Consider the following 26,311-nt stretch of genomic DNA (forward strand, 5'->3'; position numbering starts at 1 on the left):
CCAGTACTGGGAAACATACACTACAGCTATCCTCAGCTTTTGAAGTAGATGTGAGGCATATAAAACCAGGCTCTCATGCATGCTTGAAATGTGACTGATACAGCTGTGAATTTATTGGGGGAGAGATTTGTTACAACAATGAGGAGCTCAAAAACAGCTTGTAAAATGTTGTATTTTCCTACAGAAGATATTGGAAAGAATTAAAAGGGAAAGTCACAGGCTAAGGAAATCATAAAAAAAAAAAAACTGTCCTGTTTGTTCTTTTTATAAGCAAGTTCCTTTACCTGCAGGAAATAATCCAAAAGGTATATGAAAGAATGAAATTTGGCAAATGAATGTATTTAATTTAGTAGATTTGGGAAAATTAAAATATATTCATCATACCATTGACATTTATTCTTGGTTCCAATGGGCATCTGCCTTATGTTCTGAAAAGGCAGATTCTATAATTACACATTTATTAGAAACAATGGCTGTAATGGGCATAGCGGCACAAATTAAGGCTTATAATGCCCCAGCTTATGTTTCCAGTAAAACAAAACAATTTTTTTTGCATGTTACAACAAAACATGTTACCAGATACCGTACAATCCTGCAGAACAAGCAATTGTTGAACTATCTAACTGCACCCTAAAAGAGATGCTTGGAGGAACCCCAGAGATAGACTGCTAATGCCTTATTAACCTTAAATTTTCTAAATGTTAATAAAATAGAGATCAGATCCTCCTGAAGCCACAAAGGCTAGATTAATTCTTAAGGTGCTTCTTAGTTTTCTTTCCACATATTCACGTGAAGCCACCTACCTGTGCCATGACATTTCACAACAGCAATCTCTCCAGAACCCGTGGTAATAATTGTTTCATTAGAAGAAACTGACATCAGAATTACCAAAATTATCTTTCTAGTATGGGGAATACATTGCTAAAAGGGAATATGGAATCAATAATTTCTCAAATATCAAATTATGACCAAAATGTTGGAAAGTAAAAAATAAGGATGAACTTAATGTTCCTTAGAGAGGTTGATTAGATAGGATATAATTTTTATATGCATTTGATTTGGAGGGACTCATTGTACAATAATACTTTGGCTTCATTGTTTCACAAAAATAATGAGTGTTCCTCTCAAGTCAGACAGTATTTATTCTTTCTTATTGGGGATGTTTGTCAATTAAACTAAGTATGATTCAACTAATGCCTTGTTGAAATTGACTTTGTAAAGATATCACACTGGTTGCAGATTATAATTATGGTATTCCATATCATTGGAGATTTCAATTTAAGTTTTATTAGTGTTTTTCTTTATTTTATTGTGTTGTATTTTATTTATTTATTCTTCTCTCATATAATACATCTTACCACAGCCTCCTCTCAAGTGGTTTTCTTATTTCACTTTTCCTTTATTTGTTTTACAATTTAAACTTTTCTTTTTATATTGTGCTTTTGGGAATTATGTTCTAGACAAATAACTATTCCATTATTTTAATTTTCACAAGTATTGACTTATTCAGGACCTTTTGCTTCAGCAAGTTCAAACATAATCCTTACTACTTGATTATTTCTTCCTTAATTAAATCTAACAATTTTGGGAGAATTAGTCATTTACAAACTGGTAGTAGCTAAATCTAGCTAGATATAAGGAATCATATTGAAAGAGGAGTTAGAAGTATTGCCATGGGTACAGATTGCTGAAATATATTAATAACACTAATAAAATAAAATTGGTGATAAGAAAGTATATAATAGGCAGTGAAGTTAAATAAGACTGTGCCCTACAAATACCATGTGAAAGTTCTTTGAATTTAAGTGAGGACAATTTTACATTAAGAAAACTGCTTTAAAAGATCAGGAATTAATGCTGTCATTATTAGTATTACTATTCCAGGAAATTCTTTTTTAGGAAAATAAAGTTATAAAAATTATTTATCTGCACAATACACTGCTCAACTAGCTGTATTTTTAAAGGTAAGAAGTTACTAATAGTGTAACTATTCTCATTTTCAGGATCATGGGTCACTTTGTAGACAAACTGGTTGCTTATCAAATTAATACTCATTGAAATATATTAAAAATAGTCCTAGCATGTTCACTAGTATAAAAATCAAGTGTCTCTTATATGTTCATATAGATACATGCATGCATTAAAGACATTTCTTAAAGTAAACCCACAAACTGCATCAATATCTAGCATCATTCTTTCAAGTAATGTGTCCAGATTTAGTTGATCAACTGGTTAATTTGGTAGTGTTTTCTAAGAGTGAAGTCACAGAAGTGATAGTTAAATTGAAGAAAATATGTATCTGTGAATGAATATACAACTAGAGTACAGCCAAGGAGTACAATCAAGAAAGAAAGAAAAAGAAGATCCATCTCAGAAAACAGTCTAATGTTATTGTATCTCACAGTCAAGAAATGAGAGGACATTTTTGTAATGTGTGATCATGATTTCATGCGTGGAAAGTTTTGAGTAAATAATATTAAGAGATTCTTAAATTTGTTTAAGAGAAGTTTTCTGTACTCTTAAGGAGTACAGAAAGATATGGAGTAAATATTTGCTTATTAATTGTTGCCAATGTATCTTTAATAAATATAAATAAATATTACATGGAAAATCAATTCAAAATTAAGCTTGTGACCCTTCCTTTGGAGTAATAAAGATTCAATATATTATAAAAATGATATAGTGCTCTGAGTGATCAAAACTAGAAACCAGTATTTTATTTTATAAAAAGTCATATTGATGATCTACAGCTGTTGATTCCTGTAGTATGTATAATCTCAATTGATGGGTCTACAATGCAACCACTACATGTAAGGCTCAGGGAAATTTGTGGAAGAGAACACAAAGAATGTAAGAGGTTAATAATGAGGACTTCCTTCAAGATAGTGTCTCTTAGACTTGACAGGAAAGCTGTATCCATGAAATACAACAATATGGTTGCCTAATAAAGACCTGCATAAATATGACACCAGTTGACTTACCAACATGTAGTAAGGACATTTCACATGACCCCACTCCTAGATGAAGAGGTACTAGATACTGGTTGCTAGGAGAAGATAAACCAATTTTCTCCAGAGATGAACCCTCTGATAAGTTATCCAATTGTAAGTGGTCAGTACTACATGCAGATTTATGAGCAACAAGATAGGGATTCAGCAGCATGTGTGTGCTTATCTGTGTGTGTATGTGTGTGTGTATGTGTGTGTGTATGTGCGTGTGTGTGTGTGTGTGTGTGTGCCTGTGTGTGCTCTATAACCAATAATAATTTTAAAAGAAGAGGTCATGAATTAAAGAGGGATTGGGAGATGATGGAGGACTTGGAGTGGGAGAGGAAGAGTGCAGTGGAAATAATGTAGCTGTCATTGGCAAGTACAAAATTCTCCAAGAAAAATAAGTAAAAATAAAAATGAGCCAGATGGCGGTGACGCACACATTTAATCCCAGCACTTGGGAGGCAGAGCCAAGTGAATCTCTGTGAGTTCGAGGGCAGCCTGGTCTACACAGCGAGATCCAGGACAGGCACCAAAACTACACAGAGAAATCCTGTCTTGAAAAACCAAAAAAATAAAAAAAATAAAAATAAAAATGAAATACCCCAAATCTAATGAATAGAAAGTTTTAAAAAAAAAACCTGTCCAACAAACAATTGTAAAAGAAACATACAATATCCATTGTCATCTGAAAAATTTAAATTTAAATTACTTGAATATTTAATCTCCTTCCACTTAGAACTGATGTCCTAACAAAGGAGATGGAAACAAGGGGCAACAAATTCTGCTTAGGTACTAGAGAAAGTTGGAGTCTTATTCATTGCTGGCACAAATGTGAACTGATTCAGGCACTCTGCAACTCAATAAGAAAGCCATATAAAAAATTCACAACTAAAAATAGATTTACTAGATGATCCAGATAAATCATTCTGGAGTGAATACTTGAAGGACTCTAAATACTGCCGCAGAGGTACTTGGATATCTTTGTTTAAGGCTACAGTATTCACAAAAGCAAAGACATGGAACTAGAACACATGTCTATGGATTGATAATAAGTTAGGATATCATGAACTCAAAAAGATAAACATCACATTTTCTCTCAAATGCAGAGCTGAGATTTTAATTTTTTTTTGTGTGTGTGTGTGCACATTTATACATAAACATATATATATATATATATATACACATATGTACGTATATATGTACATGTGTATGTGGGTATAAAAAAACTAGAAAAAAGAAGGAATTGGGACAGAGGGAGACAGATGATGAGGAGGGACACACACACACACACACACAGAGAGAGAGAGAGAGAGAGAGAGAATGAATATAAATGCTGTTTCTAGAATTGATTAAGGAAATACACAATGATTTGTTTCCACATTAATTTCTTATTTTTAATGTCAAGTGTTTTGACACAAGAAAGTTAGTAACTTCATGAAAAGTGGGAGGGGCCCCACATTCACTTATCCATTCTGTGCTTACATGTTCTCTTCTTTGTCATAAGAGACTTTTGAAAATCCTCCATTAATCTTTTTATGACACTATTGAGTAGAACTAAGTAATCCTACATCTCTGCTCCAAGAGAATATTAAGGACATCACTTGTACAGAATTTAGTACATTGTATTTTAATTATCTGCTTCTGGGGTTATTTCTCTGATTAGGCAAGAGCCCCTTGGGAACATCAGTGTGTTTTATTATGTCTGTTTTCCTTTAGTGCCTAACACAGTGCTAGGTATGTAATGAGTAATCAACAACATTTATTATAAAGATAAATAAAGCACTAAATCTACAACTACTTTTTGTCATGAGAATTGGAAAAATGAGCTAAGCACCAATGGTCAATAATCCTTCACTTTGATAGAAAATCACACTGGATAGCCTTAGCTTCCTTCTGAAACACTACACAAATCAAACTGCTTTCTAAATGTTGGTGGTCAATTCAAGTAATTCCTTATTTAGTAAGTTCCTTATTTCATTCCAACCTTTTACTTAACAGATGTGTTTTCTCTTAGATAGACACAGGAGACTCATTATGCTCAACAAACCAAGTAGTCTTAGGTTGTTTTGATAAGAGATTTTAATATCACAGTACACAACTACAGAACTTTAGTGTCACAGAAAATTGAGTATTTTAGTATGAATATCACATATTTACCCAATGTGTTTAAGCATGCTGATATCTGTATGAGTTGAGTTTGTTGATGTCAACAAATTTTGTAGAGGTTTTAACTTGTGTGCCTTTTTCCTGAGAACTTCACAATTAGTGTTGCACAGCATAATTCTCTGAGTCAAACAGTCAAACAGGTCATTTTCATTACCTCTGCCTGCTTGTTGAAGACCCTTACATCTGGGCTTGTTGATATTTATGTTCCATCACAGAAAGAGAAATAGGAGGGTCATGGCCACTTCCCCAAAATAGCTGATGTCAAGTCTTCCATAAGTACTTATAACCTCATGGTATTATAAGGAGGAGCTAGAGTAAATAGGCTAGGAAGAATTGGAGGCACACTTCATGGTGCTATTGGAAAAAGCAACTAGAGACTGACTTTCCAGTCTGGCTGCTTTTGAATCACCTAAGATCTTGTTGACAATGCTCACCTATGTTCTATTAGAAACCCCAATACTCTCATTGATTCCTCAAGGTAATTTGAATGAAATTTACCATGTTTTGTGTTTGGGAACTTAGGAGAGGTAGATATTGCCTAGTCTAACTCCCTGACCCAGGAGAAAAGTGTCCCCATAACAAATTTGTGAAACAGAGCTCCATTTAAAATTAGACTCAGTAAAGTAAAAAGAAGTTTTGTGTTGAAATTTTGTATTTAATTTCAACATATAAGTAATTAATATAATCAATGCATTTGATGTGATGAAAATATCTTCACTGGAAAATTTTGGTTTTTAGGAAAAAGAAAAATAGTGAATGTTTTGCTTTACATCAAGAAATTCTGCTTTCTGTACTAAAATGTACAATTTAATAGATTATTAGTTTGATGTAATGATTAACTATAGATCTACTATTTAGGATTCAACATACTCAGACAATATATTATTGTAGTAGCAACTTAAAGCTTCACCTCACGTCAGACAAGAAGCAAAGACTAAAACAGAAAGTAGAGAATTGAATAGAAAGAGGCTAAGAATAATGTATACCCAAGACCTCCAAACAGTGACCCATCAATATTATTTCCTAAAGTTTCCAGCTCTCCCCAAGTCCCAACAATAGTTTAGGACCAAATGGTTAAAATATGAGACTTTGGGGGAGGGAAGGGGCTTCATGTTCAAACCAGAGCAAAGCCCTATGTCCTTCCATAATACTGTACTTCATTTCATTGAAGGTTTAAGGAATACCCAACCAGTCTTACTTAACTTATATCAGCACTTCCAGACTGTTCAAAAGCTGCGTGCATTTTGCCAGCCCTATGTGGTTCTGTTGCTTAGCCTGCACTCCTCTCTCTACTTCTGGCCTTTGACCAGCATTTCTAGCCTTCCTAAGCCCTGACAATGAGGCCCTAATTTCATCTAAGAAGCAATTACAGAAATTATTTGTACCTTATCATCAAGCAAAAGTCTGTAATGTCAGACAAAAGAAACTGAGGACTCATGGCTAACAGTGGTGCCTATTAGCATACCAACATGTCTGCTGGCCTCCATCCCTTTTCATGGCCTAGCTCAGTCTACTAGCCATGTACAATGTATTACTTTCTCTCCCTGTTCTGGATTTGTCCGGATGCCTCTGCCTGTACACTCCCTCTATTTATCTACAATAAAATCCTTCTTCAACCTACCTTGGAGTGGTCTTGTCTTCACTTTATATAGCAGTGACACACTAGCAAATTAAAGCCCAGTTTGGTGGTTTGAGTCAAAGTGGCTCTCATAGGCTCATATATTTAGATGCTTGGTCTACAGTTGGTGGAACTGTTTGGGAAGGAATAGGTAGTAGGGCCTTGTTGGAAAAGGTATCTTACTGTGGGTAGGGTTTGAAGTTTCAAAAGTCTAGAACCTTCCAAGTTAGCTTTCTCTCTGTGTCTCATGCTTGTGAATCAGATGTAAGCTCTTAGTTATTGCTCCAGTGCCATGCCTGTCTGTTTGCACACTCTTTGTGATGATGTTTATGGACTCACCCTCTAAAACTGTAAGTACAGCCTCAATTAAGTGATTCTTTTATAAGTTGTCTTGGTCATGGTGTCTCCTGCTTTTCCTTTACTTTTTAGTGAAAATAATTTTTTGACAGGTGATGGTGGCATACACCTTTAATCCCAGCATTGGAAAGCAGAGACAGGAGAATCTCTGAGTTATGCATGCCTGATCTACAGAGTGAGTTTCCAGACAGCCAGGGCTACATGGAGAAACCTTGTTTCAAGAGAAAAAGAAGAAAAAGAGAAAGAAAGAAACAAAGAAAGACAGAAAGAAAGAAAGAAAGAAAGAAAGGAAGGAAGGAAGGAAGGAAGGAAGAAAGAAAGAAAGAAAGGTAAATAGTTTTTTTCACATAATATATTCTGATTATGGTTTTCCCTCCTTTTACTTCCCCTAGTCCTTCCCTTCCTCCTCTCCTATCCAGATCCATGCCATTTCTGGTTCTCATTAAATAACAAACAGGATTCTAAGGGAATAATAATATAATATAATATAATATAATATAATATAATATAATATAATATAATATAATATAATAATATAACATAACATAATATAATATAATATAATACAATATTAATATCAGAATTAGAAAAAACAAGCAAACAGAAGTAAAAGACTCTAAGAGAAGGCACGAGAATTAGAGCCCATACTCAGGAATCCCACAAAAACATGAAACACTGAAAGTCACAATATATACATAGAGGACCTGGTGTAGACGCATGCAGGCACTTTGTATGCTACCTCAGTCTCTAAGTTCATAGGAATGAAAACTTTGATCATGTTGATTTAGAGGGTCATGCTTTCTTGGAATGTTCCATCCCCTCTACATTCTTGCTGCCTTCTTTTCCATGGGATTCCCTGATATCTAAGGAGAGGCATTTGATGGAGACATCCAATTTAAGGTTGAGTGTTCCAAGATCTCTGGACCTAGGGTTACACCAAACACTACTGTTCGAGAAAAAAAAAAGTAGCAACAAAATGACCCCCAATGACATTCCATTCTGCTATACTCAGAGATCAGTGCCTTGCTTGGCCATCATCAGAGAAATTGCTTTCTACAGCAGATGGGAACAACCAGAGCTAGACATTATGCTGTCTGGGCCATGGTGTCACTTAACAGCACTATGAAATAACTATAACTAAGACAGAAGTTGATACCAGGGAGTGGCATATTTCTCTGACTGGCCTGACCATGCTATTATTTGAAGAACTATGGAACACTGAGAATTTTGAACCAGGAAAGCTGTTGGATGATGTAAGCAAAGTTCATCAGGTCATCTTAGTAGGATCTTAGAAGACAGTAGTGCTGAGACTGTGAAGGCCCATCTTTCAGAGAAGAACAATATTAGCAACTGTGCTAAAGCCATTTCAGTGATATTTTGGCAAAGAATGTGGCTGGCATTTGCCTTTGTCCTAAGAAGCTGCATGGACTAATTTCTTTCACAGAGTAGATTTAAAGACTAATATTGATTCTGTTGTATGGTTATTAGTGATCACATTTATGTAGACTTAAAATGAAAAATAGCGATTAGGATAAAAAGAAATGCAAAACATACAGTTTGAGGAGTAAAATAATAATTTGGAGAAAGAGAGAGGAACTAATCCTTGGTTTAAATATAATCTGACATTGATATAATTGTAAAACACTGAGAAGAAAATGTTCATTGTTGTTTAGAAATTTAATATCAGGAATATATGTTGGAGGAAAAATAAAGATGTGACAATCTTGTTTCTATACAATGTTAATATTATAGGAATGTAGAAACTATCATTGAGAAGAATCATGAATACTAAAAGAAGAAAAGTAATGTATTCTCTAATTCTATTTTTATGTACTCTACATGATAAAAATATTTAGCATATGGGGCTGAAGAGTTTGGCTAAACTGTTAAGAGCATTTATTGCTGTTTCAGAGGACATAAGTTAAATTCTCAGTACCTACACAACCATCTGTATCTCCAGCCCCAGGGTACCTAAGTACCATCTTCTGGCCTCCATGAGCAATACACATTCATGCTACATAGACACTGAGACAAAAAAAAAATGCTTTCTGAAGAGCAGATTCAACTTGGGTGCTCAATTTTTGTGAAGCATAGTTTACTTTTTTGCCTGATTCTGAGAAAAGGTCTCATTCACTTAAATACTATCCTGAAGCACTGCAGTATCTCATAATTCTTAGAGAATGTACTCAATGAAATAGCATTTATTTAATGGCTATTTATAAAATGATGTGCAGAAAACCGGATATTTAACATGTAGTTTCTGCTCTCTAAGTACTGCCCACCTATATTTGGGGAAAGTAACATGAAGATGAGAAATTTAAAATATAAAGGATATCCTAAGAAATTTAACTTGTGATTAGTTAATAAACTTCTCTTGAGTTGTGTTAACTACTGTACCATGTTTAAAAAATTGGTGTGTTTCTGGAAATTCATTCTCCTTTAAAAATTTTTTTAATTTATTATATTTGTGTTTTATTTTACACATTAGCCATGGGTTCCCTTGTCCTCCCCCTCCTGACGCTGCCCCCACATTCCCCTCCTCCCCTTCCCTCCATTCCCATCTCCTCCAGGGCCATGACTCCACTAGGGATTCATTCAAACCTGCCTGGTGCTTTCAGTACAGGCAGGTCCAGTCCCCTCCTCGCAGGCTGAGCAAAGTGTCCCTGTGTAAGCCCAAGGTTCCAAACAGCCAGCTCATGCACTAAGGACAGGTCTGGGTCCCACAGCCTGGATGCCTCCCAAACAGTTCAAGCTATTCAATTGTCTCACTTTTCCAGAGGGCCTGATCCAGTTGGGGGCTCCACAGCCTTTGATCTAGTCTGGTGATCAGATGGCCAAACACCCTAACTGTCGTGCTAGAACTCTCATCCAATAACTGATGGAAGTGGATGCAGAGATCCTTGGCCAGGCCCCAGGTGGAGCTCCAGGACTCCAATTGTCGAGAAAGAGGAGGGACTATAAGAATGTGAATTGTTGAGACCAAGATTGGAAAAGTACAGGGACAAATAGCCAAACGAATGGAAGATCATGAATTAGGAAATTCATTCTTAATGACATCACTTCTGAGAAACTCAAGTCCACAGGAATAAATGAATTTTAGAATAGATTCCCTTACATCCACTTATAGTTAAACCTGAAATATCTGCAACTATGATGATCAGAGATAAGATATTTAAAATGAATAATAGTGATACTAATTAGATTTGATATTTCTAAAACTCAACATTTACTCTAAATATTACTCCATTTGAGAATATATTCAACAAAACAAAAAAAATGTACAACACCTAGCAATTTATTTACTGCTCTTCAGCATTTAAAATAACTTATTTCAATGTAAAGTGGGAAGGAGTGGTGACTGAGGTAACCCAGATCCAGAAAGACAAACATGGTATGTACTCACTCATAAGTGATAATTAGGTTTAAAGTAAAGGATAAGAGGCTAACAAGAGAGGCCCAAAGAAGGATGCATGGATTTCCCTAGGAATGGGAAATAGAAGAGATCTCTCTGGGGTGGGAGGCATGGGAATATGAGGGATTGAGTTGGGCAGGTTGGAGGCTGGATGGAGGAGAGTAATGAAAGAGATGTCTTGATAGGGGGTACATTTCAGGGTTAGGGAAAGCTGGTTCCAGTGAAAGTCGCAGGAATCCACAAGGAAGATCCCAGCTAAGACACCTCGCAATATTGAGGAGGGTGCCTGGTCTGGCTTTATCCTATAATCAGATTGGTGACTACACTAATTTTCGTCAGAGAGCCTTCATCTGGGAACTGATGGAAGCAGATGCAGATATCCACAGCTAAGAACTGGGTTGAGCTCTGGGAGTCCTGTTAAAGAGAGGAAGGAGGATTGTACCAGCCAGAGGGGTCAAGATCATGAAGGAGGAATCCATAGAGACAGCTGGTCTGGCCTACCAGCAGTTCATGGACTCTGGACCCACAGCTAGGTAGCCTTAATGAGACTGACCTAGGATCTCTGCATGTGTGTGACAACTGTGTATCTTGGTCTGCTTGTGGGGCTCCTAGCAATAGGATCAGGACCTGTCCCTGGCCCTTGAGCTAATATTGGGGAATCTACTCATGCTAGTTTGTCTTGGCAAGCCTTGATGAAGGGGGAGGAGCTGGTTTCTGCCTCAACTTGATGTGCCATACTTTGTTGGTTCCTTCCCCTATCTGAATGGAGACTGGAGAGGACTGGATGGGAAGAGGGTAGATGGGAGGTGGGAGGAGAAAATGGGAGGAGGGGAGGGAGGGGAAACTGATTGTTCTGTAAAATAAATGAAAAAAAAACTATTAAGGCTGAATAATAAGATTTTCCCCCATTTATTCCTAACTCTAATTAGTTTTATGACTCCAAAGATTAAAATATTGTTCTGTAAAATTGACCTATACTTACCAAAGGATAAATGAGTAGAAGAATCATTACTTAATTATGAAAAATTTTGAGATTTGAAACCTCCTTAAATGGAAAATAAATGATAGTGGTGCAGATTTATCTGAGTGGTGCAAATTTTGTCTCACAAGAGCAAATCCCTTTGTTCTGTCCTTGACATCAGAAACAAAAACTGATAAGTGCAAATAATACTGATGAAGGACTGAAATCAAATGCCTAAAGAAAAATCAGTTTTGAAGACTGTTTGATACCATAGTTACTACAGCGTGGGAAAGTGACACATGTGTTAGGATTATCTGAGAAAATTTGTGGAATAAAATCACAATCACAGTATAACATTTATGTTATTTCACATAGACAGAAGAGTTTTAGAAATAATATACATAAACCTAAATCAGTATCAGAATTTGAGTAAAGGAATGAGGGTATTATTGAGTACCACTTATTTATGGTACCCTTTATCATCTATTTTACATGTACTACATCTTATGACAAAAGTAGTATAAGCTCCAAGATATCATTCTATTCATATGGTACTTAAAAAAGATATCCTGCCTCCTTTCACTCTCCATACTGTGGTTGTCTAAATGGGATGTCCAGAAAATTTATATTATTTTGTGTGTCTAACCCATGTGGTCACATATTAATCAATTTTAGAAATATTAAATGTCACAAAGTATATATCCAGAGAATATGGAAATTCTGAATACGGCAAATAGCACTGTCTAGGAGTCATCATTTTCTTTCTTCCTTTGCTTCACCAATACTAGCAATATATTTTGGGTATTTTTTAATACACAAAGAAATCAAAGTTTTATTATTTCCAGAATGATTCTTGAACACAAAAAAAAAAAACCTGATGCTGGCTATAAATTTCTCTGGATAGACACATGAAAATTTTGGTGTATCATACAGATAAACACTGGGAATAATTGTCTCTGACATAGAATGTTTGCTCAATATATGTTCAGTGTATTTAGCTTATGATTCATCTTCCAAGTTGGCTGTTAATACTAAAGTCTTTATGAGAGTAAAATGTCAAATTAAAAGTACTAAGGGACAATATCACAAAAAATGATCACTCAAATTTTTTATAATGTGGGGAGATGACTCTTGCATTCTTTCTGCTTACTCTTACATGATATTTTCAGTGGCTTATTGCTACTGGTGGTGGTAATATAGTTGTCCTGTTTAGGGCTAAACACTCTCTTTCTTTCTTTCTTTCTTTCTTTCTTTCTTTCTTTCTTTCTTTCTTTCTTTCTTTCTTTCTTTCTGGTTTTTTGAGACAGGGTTTCTCTATGTAGCTTTGTGCCTTTTTTCTGGAACTCACTTTGTAGACCAGGCTGGCCTCAAACTCACAGAGATCTGCCTGGCTCTGCCTCCTGAGTACTGGGATTAAAGGCATGTGCCACCACCACCCAGCCCTATTTATTTATTTTTGATTCAATGTTTCTTCATGTAGTTTTGGTGCCTATCCTGGATTTCGCTCTGTAGACCAGGCTGATCTCAAACTCACAGAGATCCACCTGCCTCTGACTCCCAAGTGCTGGGATTACAGGCGTGTGTCCTCACCACACGGTTCATTCTCTAATTCTTAATGCTTGACCAGTAGTGTGTCTTGTAGCCAGAAGTTTTCTCCTGTCAGTGTGACCCAGAAGTACCATGGCTACTTATAAAAATAATCACTCAGATAAAAACTGTGTGGCTTATGGCAGCCCTCTTGCTCGCTAGCTCTTATATCTTCAATTAACCTATTTCTATTAATCTATGTTTTGCCACATGTTCCATGGCTTCACTAGTCTGCTGCTATCTTGTTACTTTGGTGGTGGCTGATGTCTCTCTAGACTCTGCTTTTCTCTCTCTTGTCTCTCAACTTGGATTTCTCACCTACCTCTAAGCTGCCTTGCCATAGGCCAAAACAGCTTATTTATTAAACAATGGGACCAACATATATTCACAGCATACAGAAAGACATACCCAGCAGCATTGACTGCTACCTAATGCAAAATGATGCTTCTCTTATCAAGGTTTAAGTCATTCTAGGTCTATGAGTACAAACATTATCATAAACAAAAATAATCATTAGATAACTTAACACCATAACCATCTAATAAGATGCAATATATGACTTTATCCTAGGTAGGGCTTATGATATCGCCAGCTGTGGGCTTTTGACCAAGATTGTATACAGTACTATGCAGGAAGTTCCTAAAATCCAATCAGAAAGTGGTAATTTACTGCATAAGATTTGTGCTACAATTGCAATAGTAGGTAGATTTTTCCAGGCAGATCTATATTACGTCATATAAGATCCAGGACTGGATAAGCCCATTGATGTCTTTTATACCCAATTATCCTACATAGCACCTTCCAAAATTGTAAAAGTCACATAGCAGGCATGATATTTCCAGGTTGGTATTAGACTATTTTTGCCATGTCCTGGAGCCAGTGCATTTGATATCTCTAGCAACAGGGAGTTACCATGTAGTCAGGGTGGATAACCAAGGCAAAGGCAGTAAGTTGTGCTATTTTGGAGGATTCTAGAACCTCCCTGGCCAATAACTCATAGGGAGGTATCACATGCCTTATATTGTGATTTTTCATTTAATAATCCATGTCTTCTCTGAGTAACATTGTTTATCCATGCAATGTAGTTCGATTTGTACTCTAGTTTTTAAAGTGTTTTTTTTTTTTTTAATTTTGAAATCTGCTTACAAACTAGTGGATTTTTCATAAGTTTTTTTTCATACACCATTACTTTTTTTTAACCCAACCAGTCCCTCCTCCTCTCCTCCATCCTCCTCCTCCATCCATGCTTAATTCACTAACCTTCAGTATTCTACCTTCCTTTCTTTTCACTTGTGTTCTACTACACCTCCACTTACTTTGTTTAAATTATGTAGAAAGGTCACAGAAGAGGAGGGAAATCTTTATCATCTATTCACCTGACAGAAGTAGAGTGTCTAGAATAAACAAAGAACTCAAAACACTAATCTTTAAGAAAATAAACAACTCTCCAGCAATGGGGCCTTTGTAGTGGGTAGCCATTCCAGCTGTGACCTGGAAGTTCCAACTCCCATTGAGGCTTTGGTAATGGTCACGGCTCTCTTGGTGCCTGGGCCCTGGATGCTGGAGATAGACTGAGCAGAGTTCTCCAGAGAACACCACCAGACTGCACCATACCTTTGCTAGACCCTACAACCTACCTATTCCCTCATTTGTAAGTTACCCCATAAAATAAACCTCCTTTTTAACTACATGGAGTGGCCTTAATAATTTCACCAGTAGGCCTTGCATGCAGAGAACAACCTATTGTCTTGGTAACAGCTTGGGTTGTTTGGTCATTTCCATGGGACCCCTATGGCCAACAACTCAATTGAATACAACCCACTCCTGGTATTGGAAGCTTCACTTGGTGACAAGAGAAGGCCAGTTGGGACTCTGTTTTCCTCATTATTTGGAGATTTCATTAGGATCACCTTCATATATTTTAGGAAGTTTACGCTGAACTAAGTTTCCACGGCACACCTCAAATACCCTGAAATTACCACACATTCCCTCTCTTAACCCTACATCCCCTCCTCATACCCACACGATCCTCTGGTCCCAGTGCCCCTCCAACTCCATTCCAGCCATAAACTCTGGTCTATTTACCTCTCCCAGAGAGATCCCAGTGTCCCCCTTAGTCCTTTCCTCTATACCTAACCTCTCTAGGGCTGTATGTTGTAACTTGGTTATCATTTATTTAATGTGTAATATCCACATATAATCAGATACATACTATATATCACTCAGGTTCTGTGTTACCTATTCCGGATTTTTTTTTCTAGTTCTATCAATTTGACTGAAAATTGGAAGAGGTCATTTTTTTATTGGCTTAGTTCTCCATTGTGTAAATATATCACATATTCTCCATCTATTCTTCTGTTGAGGGACATCTAGGTTATTTCTAGTTTCTAGCTATTATGAATAGAACATCAATGAACATGGTTCATCAAGTGTACATGTGGTAGGATGAAGTGTCCTTTGGGCATCAGCCCAAGAGAGGTATAGCTCAGTCTTGAGGTAGACGGATTCTCAATATTCTGAGGAACTGCCATACTCATTTCCATTCTGGCTGTACAAGTTTGTACTCCTGCCAGCAATGGAGGAGTGTTCCCTTATTCCACATCCTCACCAGCAAAAGCTGTCAATTATGTTATTGATCTTGGCCATTCTAAAGACAACATCCATACAACTCATTGAATATGAAGAGGGCAAGCTGGTACCTACATAGAACTTTCACTTCTATGTTCTAGTGACTTTGGTATGGGAAGTTAGTTACTCTTCAGGCTACCAAAAGAGAAAAATAAACTCCAATCCAACTGCAAAACCTTTGATCTGTCCTGCCTGCAAAATATGCTAGGGTAATGGTAGAACAGAAGTTGTGGATGTAACCAACCAATATATAACTTGACTTAAGACTCACTCCACAAGATGGAGTATATACTTAATAGTGCTTGGATGACCAAGAACCAGAGACCAAACAGCGCAGAGACCTAGAGTAAAAACCAAGTCTGTTCTAAATATGTAACAAAAATGATTCCTAATGATATACTCATAGATGTGTACCTTACTCAGCTAGCATCAGAGAAGCTCCTCTTGTAGCAGAGCATATACAGAGACACACAAGCAAACATTGAGCAGAGAGAGATATCTTGGAACACACAGGTCTAAGCAAATGTCTCCATCTAATCTGTCCCCTCAGAGCTCAGGGAATCCTGCTGAAGAGGAGACAGGAAGAGTGTAAGAACCATAGGGGATGGAGGACACCAAAAGAACAATGCCCTCTGTATTAACTGAGCAAGGATCATATGAACTCACAGAGACTGAAGCAGTAAGCACAGGGCTGACACGTGTCTGCACTGGGTCCACTGTGTGTATATATATATACATTTTAGCTTTCAGTTTAGTATTTTTATTAGACTCTTGAAAGTATGAATGTGTGGGTCTCTGATTCATGTGCCTGCTCTTGGGCTCTTTTCTTTGTGTTGGTCTACTTTGTCCAACTTCAATGTAATGCTTTTGTTTTATCTTATGTTTTATTTTGTTATATTTGATTGCTATCACTTAGAAGCCTGTTCTTTTCTAAGGAGAGAAAGAAAGGGAGTGAATCTGGATGGGAAGGAATGTGAGAAGGAAGTAAGAGCATTAGAGAGAGTGTAAACTAATCATGGGATACTATATGAGAGAACAACCCATTTTTAGTAAAAGTGAAAAAATAAACAATTTAATTAAAAATGAGTTATAGAATGGGACAGAAAATTCTCAAAAGAAGAAATGCTTATGGTTAGGAAACACTTTAAAAAGAGCTCAATATCCTTAGCTTTCAGGAAAATACGAATTAGAACTACTTTAAGATTCTACTCCACTCGAGTCAGAATGGCCATAATCAACAATACAAATAACACAAATGCTGACATTAGGGGGAAGGGAACTCTTAAATATACATTGTTTCCTGGAATGTAAACTAGATAAGTCACTTTGAAAATCAGTCTGTAACTTTCTCAAAGAATTAGAACTGCTGTATGACCCACCCATATTACTCCTGGGTATTGGTGAAATTATTAAGGCCACTCCACATAGTTAAAAGGGAGGTTTATTTTGTGGGGTAACTTACAAATGAAGGGATAGGTTGTAGGGTCTGGCAAAGGTATGGCACAGTCTGGCAGTGTTCTCTGGAGAACTCTGCTCGGTCTACCTCCTGCGTCCAGCATCCCAGAACCAAGAGAGAGCCCTCCTCTCTATCCCTGCGTCTTCTGCTTCCTTCTCCACCCTGCCTTGTGGGCATGACCATTACTGAAGCCTCAATGGGCATTAAAACTTCCAGGCCAATGCTGGGATGGCTATCCACTACACCTGGGTATATACACAATTAAATTTACATCCTTCTACTGAGTCACTTGTACATCTGTTTTCAATGGAATCAAAAGATGTATAGATAAGAAAAATGTAGCATATATGCATAATAGACTATTACTCAGTTATAAAGGAAAATGAAAATGAAATCATGACATTTTCAGGTAAATGGATGGAAGTAGAAAAACATTATACTGAGTGAAGTAACTCATGCCTAGCAAGACAAACACCTTATGTTCTATTTCATATTTAGATCTTATCTTCAAATCTCTTGTTTTGTGTATAAAATAAATCTTTAAAAAATAACTCAGTGAAGAGTGCTTAGATCCAGGCAAAAGAGAAAGTGGAAAGGTTGCTAAGTAAATTAGAGACAATAAGACATGTGAGAGTGATAGAAATAGCTCAACATTTCTTGAATGAAGGTATGTAAAAGGATAAAAATGAGATTGTCGACTAGTAGGAAATTCTAGGAGCGTAAAGAATGTAGGCATTATTCCATAAGGAGCAATGGATATTTTAAGCACAGTATTTATGTAAAAATTTGACAACGAAGTGTTCTAGACATTGTCTGGAAAATAAATTCAAAGGGAAATATATGAAGTTGATAGAATAACTATGAAGTCATTGTACTAAGAAATTATGACAGTTACTGTTGGGAAATGGTAGAATAAATGTAAAATCAATTAAAGGCCAAGGGGATAATAAGACTGACAAATGACATTGTGCCCAAGTTGAAAGAGGGGAAAGGAAGAAGAGAGGAATCCCATTGACTGAAATTTCTAGTTTGAATAACTGAGAAGATGATGATAAGGGATAATAAATAACTCCATGAAGAGAGGAGGATATGGTAAGTTCAGTTTTACTCATTAAGGTTTATGTGAGGCATTCAGGAAATTCATTATATAGTACAAGTCTTAAACTTGAATAAGAGACTGTGCTTAGAGACAGAGAATAGCAGTGATCATCACAGGAGTAATATTTGGAAGCTTTAGTGTAAATTTGATCACCTGATAAAAGATGTAAAATAAAAAGCAAAACAATGTCAAATCCAGGGAACATCAGTATCTATTTAAGAAATGCAAGAAAAGTAGCCCATATTAAAATACAAAAATAATAATTGGAGGCATACATATTAACTAGATAAGTTTGATGTCAGGGTATTTAATCCTCAGAAAGTAAAGAGTAGGGAGTATCAGGGGAGGGAGTGTGATTGTCAATACCAAGTATAGTGTATAGTTCCAATAGCAAATTGTAGTTAGAATTTTCCTGCCTGGCCCAGAGTCAGGACAAATCTCTCACCTGCCAGGCCCATAGATGCTCAGACCCAACCAAGTAAACACACAGAAACTTATATTGTTTACAAACTGTATGGCCGTGGCAGGCTTCTTGTTATCTACTTCTTCTAACTTAAATTAACCCATTTCTATTCATCTATAAGTTGCCACATGGTTCGTGGCTTACCAATACCTTACATCTTTCTTGTCATGGCGGTAGCTGGCAGCATCTCTCTGCCCCAGCCTTCACTTCACACCTTCTCCTCTTCCTTGTCCTGCCTACTGTATCCTTCCTGCCTGGCTACTGGCCAATTAGCACTTTATTTATTTTAACCAATCAGATCAACACATTTGACATACAGAACATCCCACAGCAGTAAATGTTGACAATCCTCCTTGGAACTTATAATTAGCACTGTTCTGTGAATGTAGCAAAATTAATTAGGCTGGACTGTGGATAAAGTATCTAGAATTCAGTAAACTAAACATTCAGTAGCAATTCAAGAGTTAATAAGGCATGAGTGAAGAATGAAGAACATTAGAATTTCCAAGTTTGATACTTTGATCCTAATTGAAAAAAAATTAACATGTTTTAGATAATTTTGTAAATTGTAGATATGTAATATTTATTAATTGAAGATTTCTTATGGGCATTACTAATTTTTAAAATAGACAGACAGAATAAAATTTCCATTGTATTTATACCAATATTCACTCATATGACCATTTGTAAAATGGCCTATGTTGATTAAAGAATTAATATTAAAATAATCAATATTAAAATAAAAATATTAATTAATTAAATGCATCAACATAACCCATCATTTTTATCATACTGAAGAACAAGTATAAGACCATAGATAGGGACCATGACTGCATCCTAATTTTGTGTCAATTAAAGCATACTAATGAAGGAGACTGTGATATTTCTAGCTCATTGATAATGAATATTGAGAGACAACAGAATAAAAAGTAGTAGATTATAAAATGACTCTTTGGGAAACACAGTACACTATTACTATGAACATGGTCATTAAAATAGGTGGCTTTAAGGCAGTAATAATCTATTAGCTATAGCTATTAAATTTACTACATATACTACATTTACTACATATACACAATGAATTCTTCAAGTAGACTATCATGATAGTTACTTTAACATAATGTCACCAGAAATATACAATGTAACTTGACATTTTCTGACAATCTACAAATGCTACTGTTCATAATTTATAATTTCAACAGTTTTGCATAGCTAATACATAATAAGAGATGGGAACTGTTCCCCTTACACCTGCCTTTTAATATGTCTAGGAACGCACTGATGGTTCTCATAATAGCTATTCAAAACTGGTAGAATCAGTAAAATGTCTTTATTTTGGTAAGACATACATGTTCATTTTCACAGATAACTACATTACATTAGTAGTATTTGAGGGTCATATTAAATATTTTCAATTTATTTTTATATTTTCATGGCAGACATACAAAAATTTATATGATGTTTTTAATATTACTCTATATTTCCTTTAATATTCGTCTTCATATTTCTAAATATTCCATGCTACAGACTAATTCTACTTGTAAAGCTGACTCTTGTTTCTGCTTTCATATACAGGATATGTTTTGTTTCTGATAAGAAGAAGATGATGCCTTCAATGCCCATAAGGCATGTAGATCCTGAAAATGTCACAAATGCCAGTACACACATGGTACCTTCCTGGTGGTATCAGATTTGTATCTCTAGCATGGAAATAGCTGGAATACACAAGGCAGGTAGGTGGTAGACCAGTTTCAAATTTCTAAAAACATAGTGGTATGAAAAACACAAGAAATATTTGTCCTACAAATGGAGTACAATGATGTAACTGGATATGACAGAACAGTATGACCAATTTCAGATCTTGTTCAAACAGCCAATTGGCAAATAATGTAGAAACACCAATTTACCAACTTTAGATTTGCTTTCCTCAAGTTCTTTGTGTGAATCTTATATATTGTTTAAATCTCAGCTTAAATACCAGTTTCTAAAAACTGGCTTCCTTGGTAATTACAAGGGAGGTGATATGAAAATGATAATTACTTTACAATATTCTCTTTCTCTTCATAGTTTCACTTCCTTCAATTTCCTATGTCCTGAAAATATTAAGGGGGAATCTGCAAATGTAAGATTAAATTTACATTTTGTTCTGAACAATGTGATGAAATTTCACCCCATTCTGACACATTCTACTGGGGACATGAATCATTCCTTTGTTTAAAGTATGCACAGAATATATATTACCTGACTAATAGGTACTTAGTAGTTGTCCAATAATCAAATCATTTGCTCAAATGAACCTTATTTTAATTAACAGTCTGTGCTTTAGAAAAAAGTAGGGAACATTGATTTTAATGAGTGGCAGACTCTATTTTTTTTAATTCTGATTTTTTAATTATATTTGTGTTTTAATTTTACACATCAGCCATGGGTTCCCTTGTCCTCCTCCCTCCCGCCCCCGCCCCCACCTTCCCCCCAACCCCTCCCCTCCATTCCCATCTCCTCCAGGGACAAGACTCCCCTGGGGATTCATTTAAACCTGGTGGATTCAGTACAGCCAGGTCCAGTCCCCTCCTTCCAGACTGAGCAAAGTGTCCCTGTGTAAGCCCAAGGTTCCAAACAGCCAGCTCATGCACTAAGGACAGGTCCAGATCCCACTGCCTGGGTGCCTCCCAAACAGTTCAAGCTATTCAATTGTCTCACTTATCCAGAGGGATTGATCCAGTTGGGGGCTTCACAACTTTTGGTTCATAATTCATGTGTTTCCATTTGTTTGGCTATTTGTCCCTGTGCTTTTCCAATCTTGTTCTCAACAATTCACACTCTTTCAGTCCCTCATCTTTCTCAACAATTGGAGTCCTGGAGCTCCACCTGGGGCCTGGCCTAGGATCTCTGCATCCACTTCCATCAGCTACTGGATGAGAGTTCCAGCATGACTGTTAGGGTTTTTGGCCACCTGATCACCAGACTAGGTCAGATCAGGCTTTCTCTCCACCATTGCCAGTAGTCTACAGTAGATGTATCATTGTGAATTTCTGGGGACCTCTCTAGCACTATTGATTTCTTTTTTTTTTCTTTTTCTTTTCGGTTTTTCTAGACAGGGTTTCTCTGTGTAGCTTTGTGCCTTTCCTGGAAATCACTCCGTAGCCCAGGCTGGCCTTGAACTCACAGAGATCCACCTGCCTCTGCCTCCTGAGTGCTGGGATCAAAGGTGTACGCCGCCACTGCCTGGCTGATTTTCATTTTTTTCTGGTAGTTCATTTTTATTTTATTTTTTCTTTCTCATTATCAGTGTTACAGAAAAGTCATGTAGGAAGAACTGGATATTTGGAACCTTGGATTATTGTGCAGGGAGAGACACTAATAGTACCCTTTTGATATTTTCTTTAGTCATATAGATGGGAATCAAGGAACAGAAAATGAACCCCTAGATTATTATGTAGTATGGGAGAAACTTAAATATGATCAGATGATATTGGGAAAGAAGGTGGTGTAAGGAAAGAGACTGAAAAATATGTCAGTAGGGATATAATGTCTGGTTTGAGCTCAAGAAATGGGAAAGCCTGGTATTAAAATAACAGATGAAGAAATCAGTATGAAATTAGAAAACAGAAGATTCTTTTTGTGTGTGAAAGGGACTGAGGTATGAACTATACAAGAGTTGAATGAAGAGTGACTCCATCCTTCCACTCAAAAAATGCAAATGCTCTTGCCTGCAGTTTATAGTAGCACACAAAAGGTCTCAGAAGCTCCTGACACCCAATGATCTTCACTTTAGCTGCAAACATTACATCAGAGAATTCTAATTTGGAAGGGGAGGTTCTGAAATTTCCTGTCTGCCTTTCACTGAATGGGGGCATGCACCTTTGTTGTGGCATTCTGTCTTCAGACTTCCTAGATGACCTCCTCCTGGCTTTCTCTTCCTCACCTCCTCAGTAAGTGAAATGGTGTTCACCATCATTCCCTTCAAAAATTTTTACCTCTTGTTTGTGATTTGTAATGTTCCCAAACTGCTCACTTCTCATTCTACTTATGTACAGGTACATAACAGTCTGGTTCCCACTATTATTACATTTTCTAGTCTTCTTGATGCCTGCTTTGCAAACCCAGTTCTCTGTTTCACATCTCTGACAATGTACCCCTGCACCTCCTCTCCTCTTCCAATTTTTGGTTTAACAAAACAACAACAACAACAAAAAGAAAAAAAAAAAACATATTGAATCCTTTTCATCCCTTTAATCCCAGCACTTGGGAGGCAGAGGCAGGTGGATCTCTGTTGAGTTCGAGGCCAGCCTGGGCTACCAAGTGAGTTCCAGGATAGGCGCAAAGCTACACACAGAAACCCTGTCTCAAAAAACAAAAACAAAAACAAACAAACAATTTCTTCACCTAACTAGGTCTGTAGCCCAGTTTTTATTGCTCCTCCCATCTCCATTACCCAGCCCAGAAATTCTGTCTTGCTCCTCAGCGACAAGTATGTTGTTGAAGACCTCGTTTTATCCCCTAGTTTATAGTCTCCAAGACGATCTTCTTTCATGTATCCTTTCCTGTGTTCAATGCGGTACCCAGTAGCTATCTTGCTGCGCTTCTTTTAGGGAGTTTAAGGATGAATATGGTTGTTCCCAGCATGCCTTGCGGCATGACTCAGTTTTTTCCCTTTGTGACTCGTCCAGTGAGGTGTTAACTACCCTCAAAGTCACACTTGAGGATGGAGGGCTTGGTGAAAGGATCAGCTTGTCTTTTGTCTGGAGAAGGAAAGAGAGGAAGACAGAAGTAGAGGAGGAAACAAGGATTCGACGAGAACTGAAGTAGGACTGAGGCTGGAGGGGTTGGGTTAACAATTTGGTCACCTCTGTGGCAGCTGTGATAGTGGTTTTAGAGGAGGTCCATGAGAGCATTACTTGGCTAAGCTAAAACAGCCATGGCAGTTGAATTTGGGGACCATTCCAGTGGCTTCCGCCATATTGAAGTAATCAGATTCATTAACAATGAAGTCCTTATGAATGGAGGGGGTCCAGAATTCTATATGACCTTCCGCTCTCGGTCTTGGAATGAGATAGAAGACCAGCTTCATACCATCCTTGTTGACCCCAAAGTGCCACGCTCCCTCAAGAGGGCTTGTACCTGGAGCGCTTTGGCTTTGAGTGTGAGAGTGGCTGCCAGGCAGCGGGAGCAGCAGACACGTAGAGTTGGGAGGTTACAGGACCAGGTGGGAGAGCGTGAGACAGCTTCCTGGACTCTAGCCTCTGAACAGCAGCGGTTGCGAGAGGAGAGGGACCAGGCAGCAGCTCAACTTGTTTCTACACTGACTGCCCTACAAGAGGCAATGGATGAGCGGGAAGTACTTCGCGGGAGGCTGCTCCAAGCAGAGAGGTCTGCATTGGCGGATGTACCTGAACCTAGAATGCAACAGTGTAGGGCAGAATTGTGGTCCCTTGAGGAAGAGGTAGGATCCAGAGAGGCCCAGAACACAGGCAATTTGGCAGGTCAGATGCCAGTCTCACCAATCTTGTCTTATTTGCCAGGACTTCCAGGTCCTTGGGTGAAAGCAGTGCATCCCTTTCTTCGAATGCCTGTGCCACATCCACTACCACTCAATTCGCAACTTCCCTTGGGATTACCATATTCAACACCTGTACCATGTCCAGTAGTGATGGAATCAGGAGCAACAGCATCAGACATGACTGCAGCTGTACCTCAGATGGATCCTGCAGCAATCTGCCCATCTAGCTTGTGGGTTACAATGGGGTCCCAGGAAACAATGTCTTCTGCTTGGGACCAAGTCTGCCAAAGGCAGAATGAATGTTCTGCGTTCCTCCAGCATGTAAGTCACCTGGGAGACAGTGTAAGCCACAGTGAAGAAGGTCCACAGAAACCCCATGAGAACAGCAGCAACAACCATAAGGAAAGTAATGTCATACCCCAGGTCATGGCTGCCACTGAGGAGAAAAATCCAGGGAAGGACCAGGTAACAGCTGCACTGGAGGTCAACAGTAACCACAGCATAAAGGAAGCATCAGTAATGCCCCAGGGTATGGCTTCCCAGGAGAACAATCCCAGCTGCACCCTGAAGAAATATCCAGGGATTCCCAGGAAGGTGGTTGGCCCAAGAGACAGCATCAACCATAATACCAAAGAAGATTCAGTATCTCCCCAGGAAACAGCTACCCAGGTGAACAAAACTAGCCCCATCCTGAAAAAATATCCAGGGTTTCTCCTGAGGAGACCTAGCCTGGAAAGTAGCCTTAGCTATAAACAGAAAGAGGGTCCAAAGATATCCCAGGAGACAGCTGCCCTGGGAGAAGATAACAGAAATAGCAAACAGGAGGATATAATCACTTTTCAGCAGAGGTTACCCCAGGCTACTGGTGGAAGCCCTAGTGAGAGGAAAGATCAGGTGATGCCACCAGTGACTGGCAAGAGCCAGAACCAGAAAGAAGAGCCAAACAGATTCCAAGCAAGCCCTCTAGGAAAATGTACAAGTTATTGTGTGAATAAAGGTCTCCCAAAACATCTGCCTCCAAAGCAAAAGAACAAGCCACCTCAAGAAGCAAAGGCCTTTGAACCCAAACCACCTCAAGGGGTAAAGGCCTTTGAATCCAAGCCACTTCAAGGGGTAAAGGCCTTTGAATCCAAGCCACCTCAAGGGGTAATGGCCTTTGAATCCAAGCCACCTCAAGGGTTAAAGGCCTTTGAATCCAAGCCACCTCAAGGGGTAAAGGCCTTCGAATCCAAGTCACCTCAAGGGGTAAAAGCCTTCGACTCTAAGCTCCCTCAAGGGGTAAAGGCCTTTGAATCCAAGCCACCTCAAGGGGTAAAGGCCTTCGAACCCAAGCCACCTCAAGTGGTAAAAGCCTTCGAATCCAAGCCCCCTCAAGGGGTAAAAGCCTTTGAATCCAAGCCACCCCAAGGGGTGAAGGCCTTTGAATCCAAGCCACCTCAACGGGTAAAGGCCTTCGAATCCAAGCCACCTCAAGGGGCCTTTGAATCCAAGCCACCTCAAAGGGCAAAATCCTCTGAAGCCAAACAACAGGAGAAAACCTCCTTACACCGTACTCAAATGAATTGGGTGTGCCCATCATGTAAAGCTGTGAATCGGTCATGGTCCAGAGGCTGCTATAAATGTACAAAAGCAGGTGTTCAATTTCAGAGGAAATATTTTGACCCCAAACCAACTTACTGATTTCAGGAAGGTAAGTAATGGAAACACTCCTAAGAGAAAACCAATTTCTTAAGATTCATCCCCTCTTCTGCTCCAACAGTAACTTCACAGAAAAATTAAATGCAGAAATGTATAGAGTAAAATGAAAAGCCCATTTTCCTATTTTCCAAATGAACTACTTATCCTCATTGTGGGAAGGCACACATACATGCAAATATGCCAAAGTTTATGTTCTTACTTTATTAATTTACTTGAACTAAGAAGAACTATTTTGAAGTGTCACATCCACTTTTTAAATTGTGAATTTCTAATCATTTTATCCCTATTTTACAGATGGTGGAGTTGGTACGGCTGTTCCCAATTGTATGACATCCCTGAGAAGCTCAAGTTATGAAGCTCTTTATTAAACTAT

General features: G+C 37.8%; 1 protein-coding gene across 1 annotated transcript; it reads left to right on the forward strand.

The window, feature by feature from the left end:
* Positions 1–23,658: 23,658 nt before the first annotated feature.
* On the forward strand, positions 23,659–25,920 carry LOC118574579 (testis-expressed protein 13C-1-like). The gene is made up of 2 exons (XM_036175543.1): positions 23,659–25,320; positions 25,732–25,920. Exons 1-2 carry the CDS (start codon positions 23,659–23,661, stop codon positions 25,918–25,920), a joined length of 1,851 nt encoding a protein of 616 aa, XP_036031436.1.
* Positions 25,921–26,311: the final 391 nt, after the last annotated feature.

The sequence above is a fragment of the Onychomys torridus genome, chromosome X (genome assembly GCF_903995425.1).
Source record: "Onychomys torridus chromosome X, mOncTor1.1, whole genome shotgun sequence".
NCBI lineage: Eukaryota > Metazoa > Chordata > Mammalia > Rodentia > Cricetidae > Onychomys > Onychomys torridus.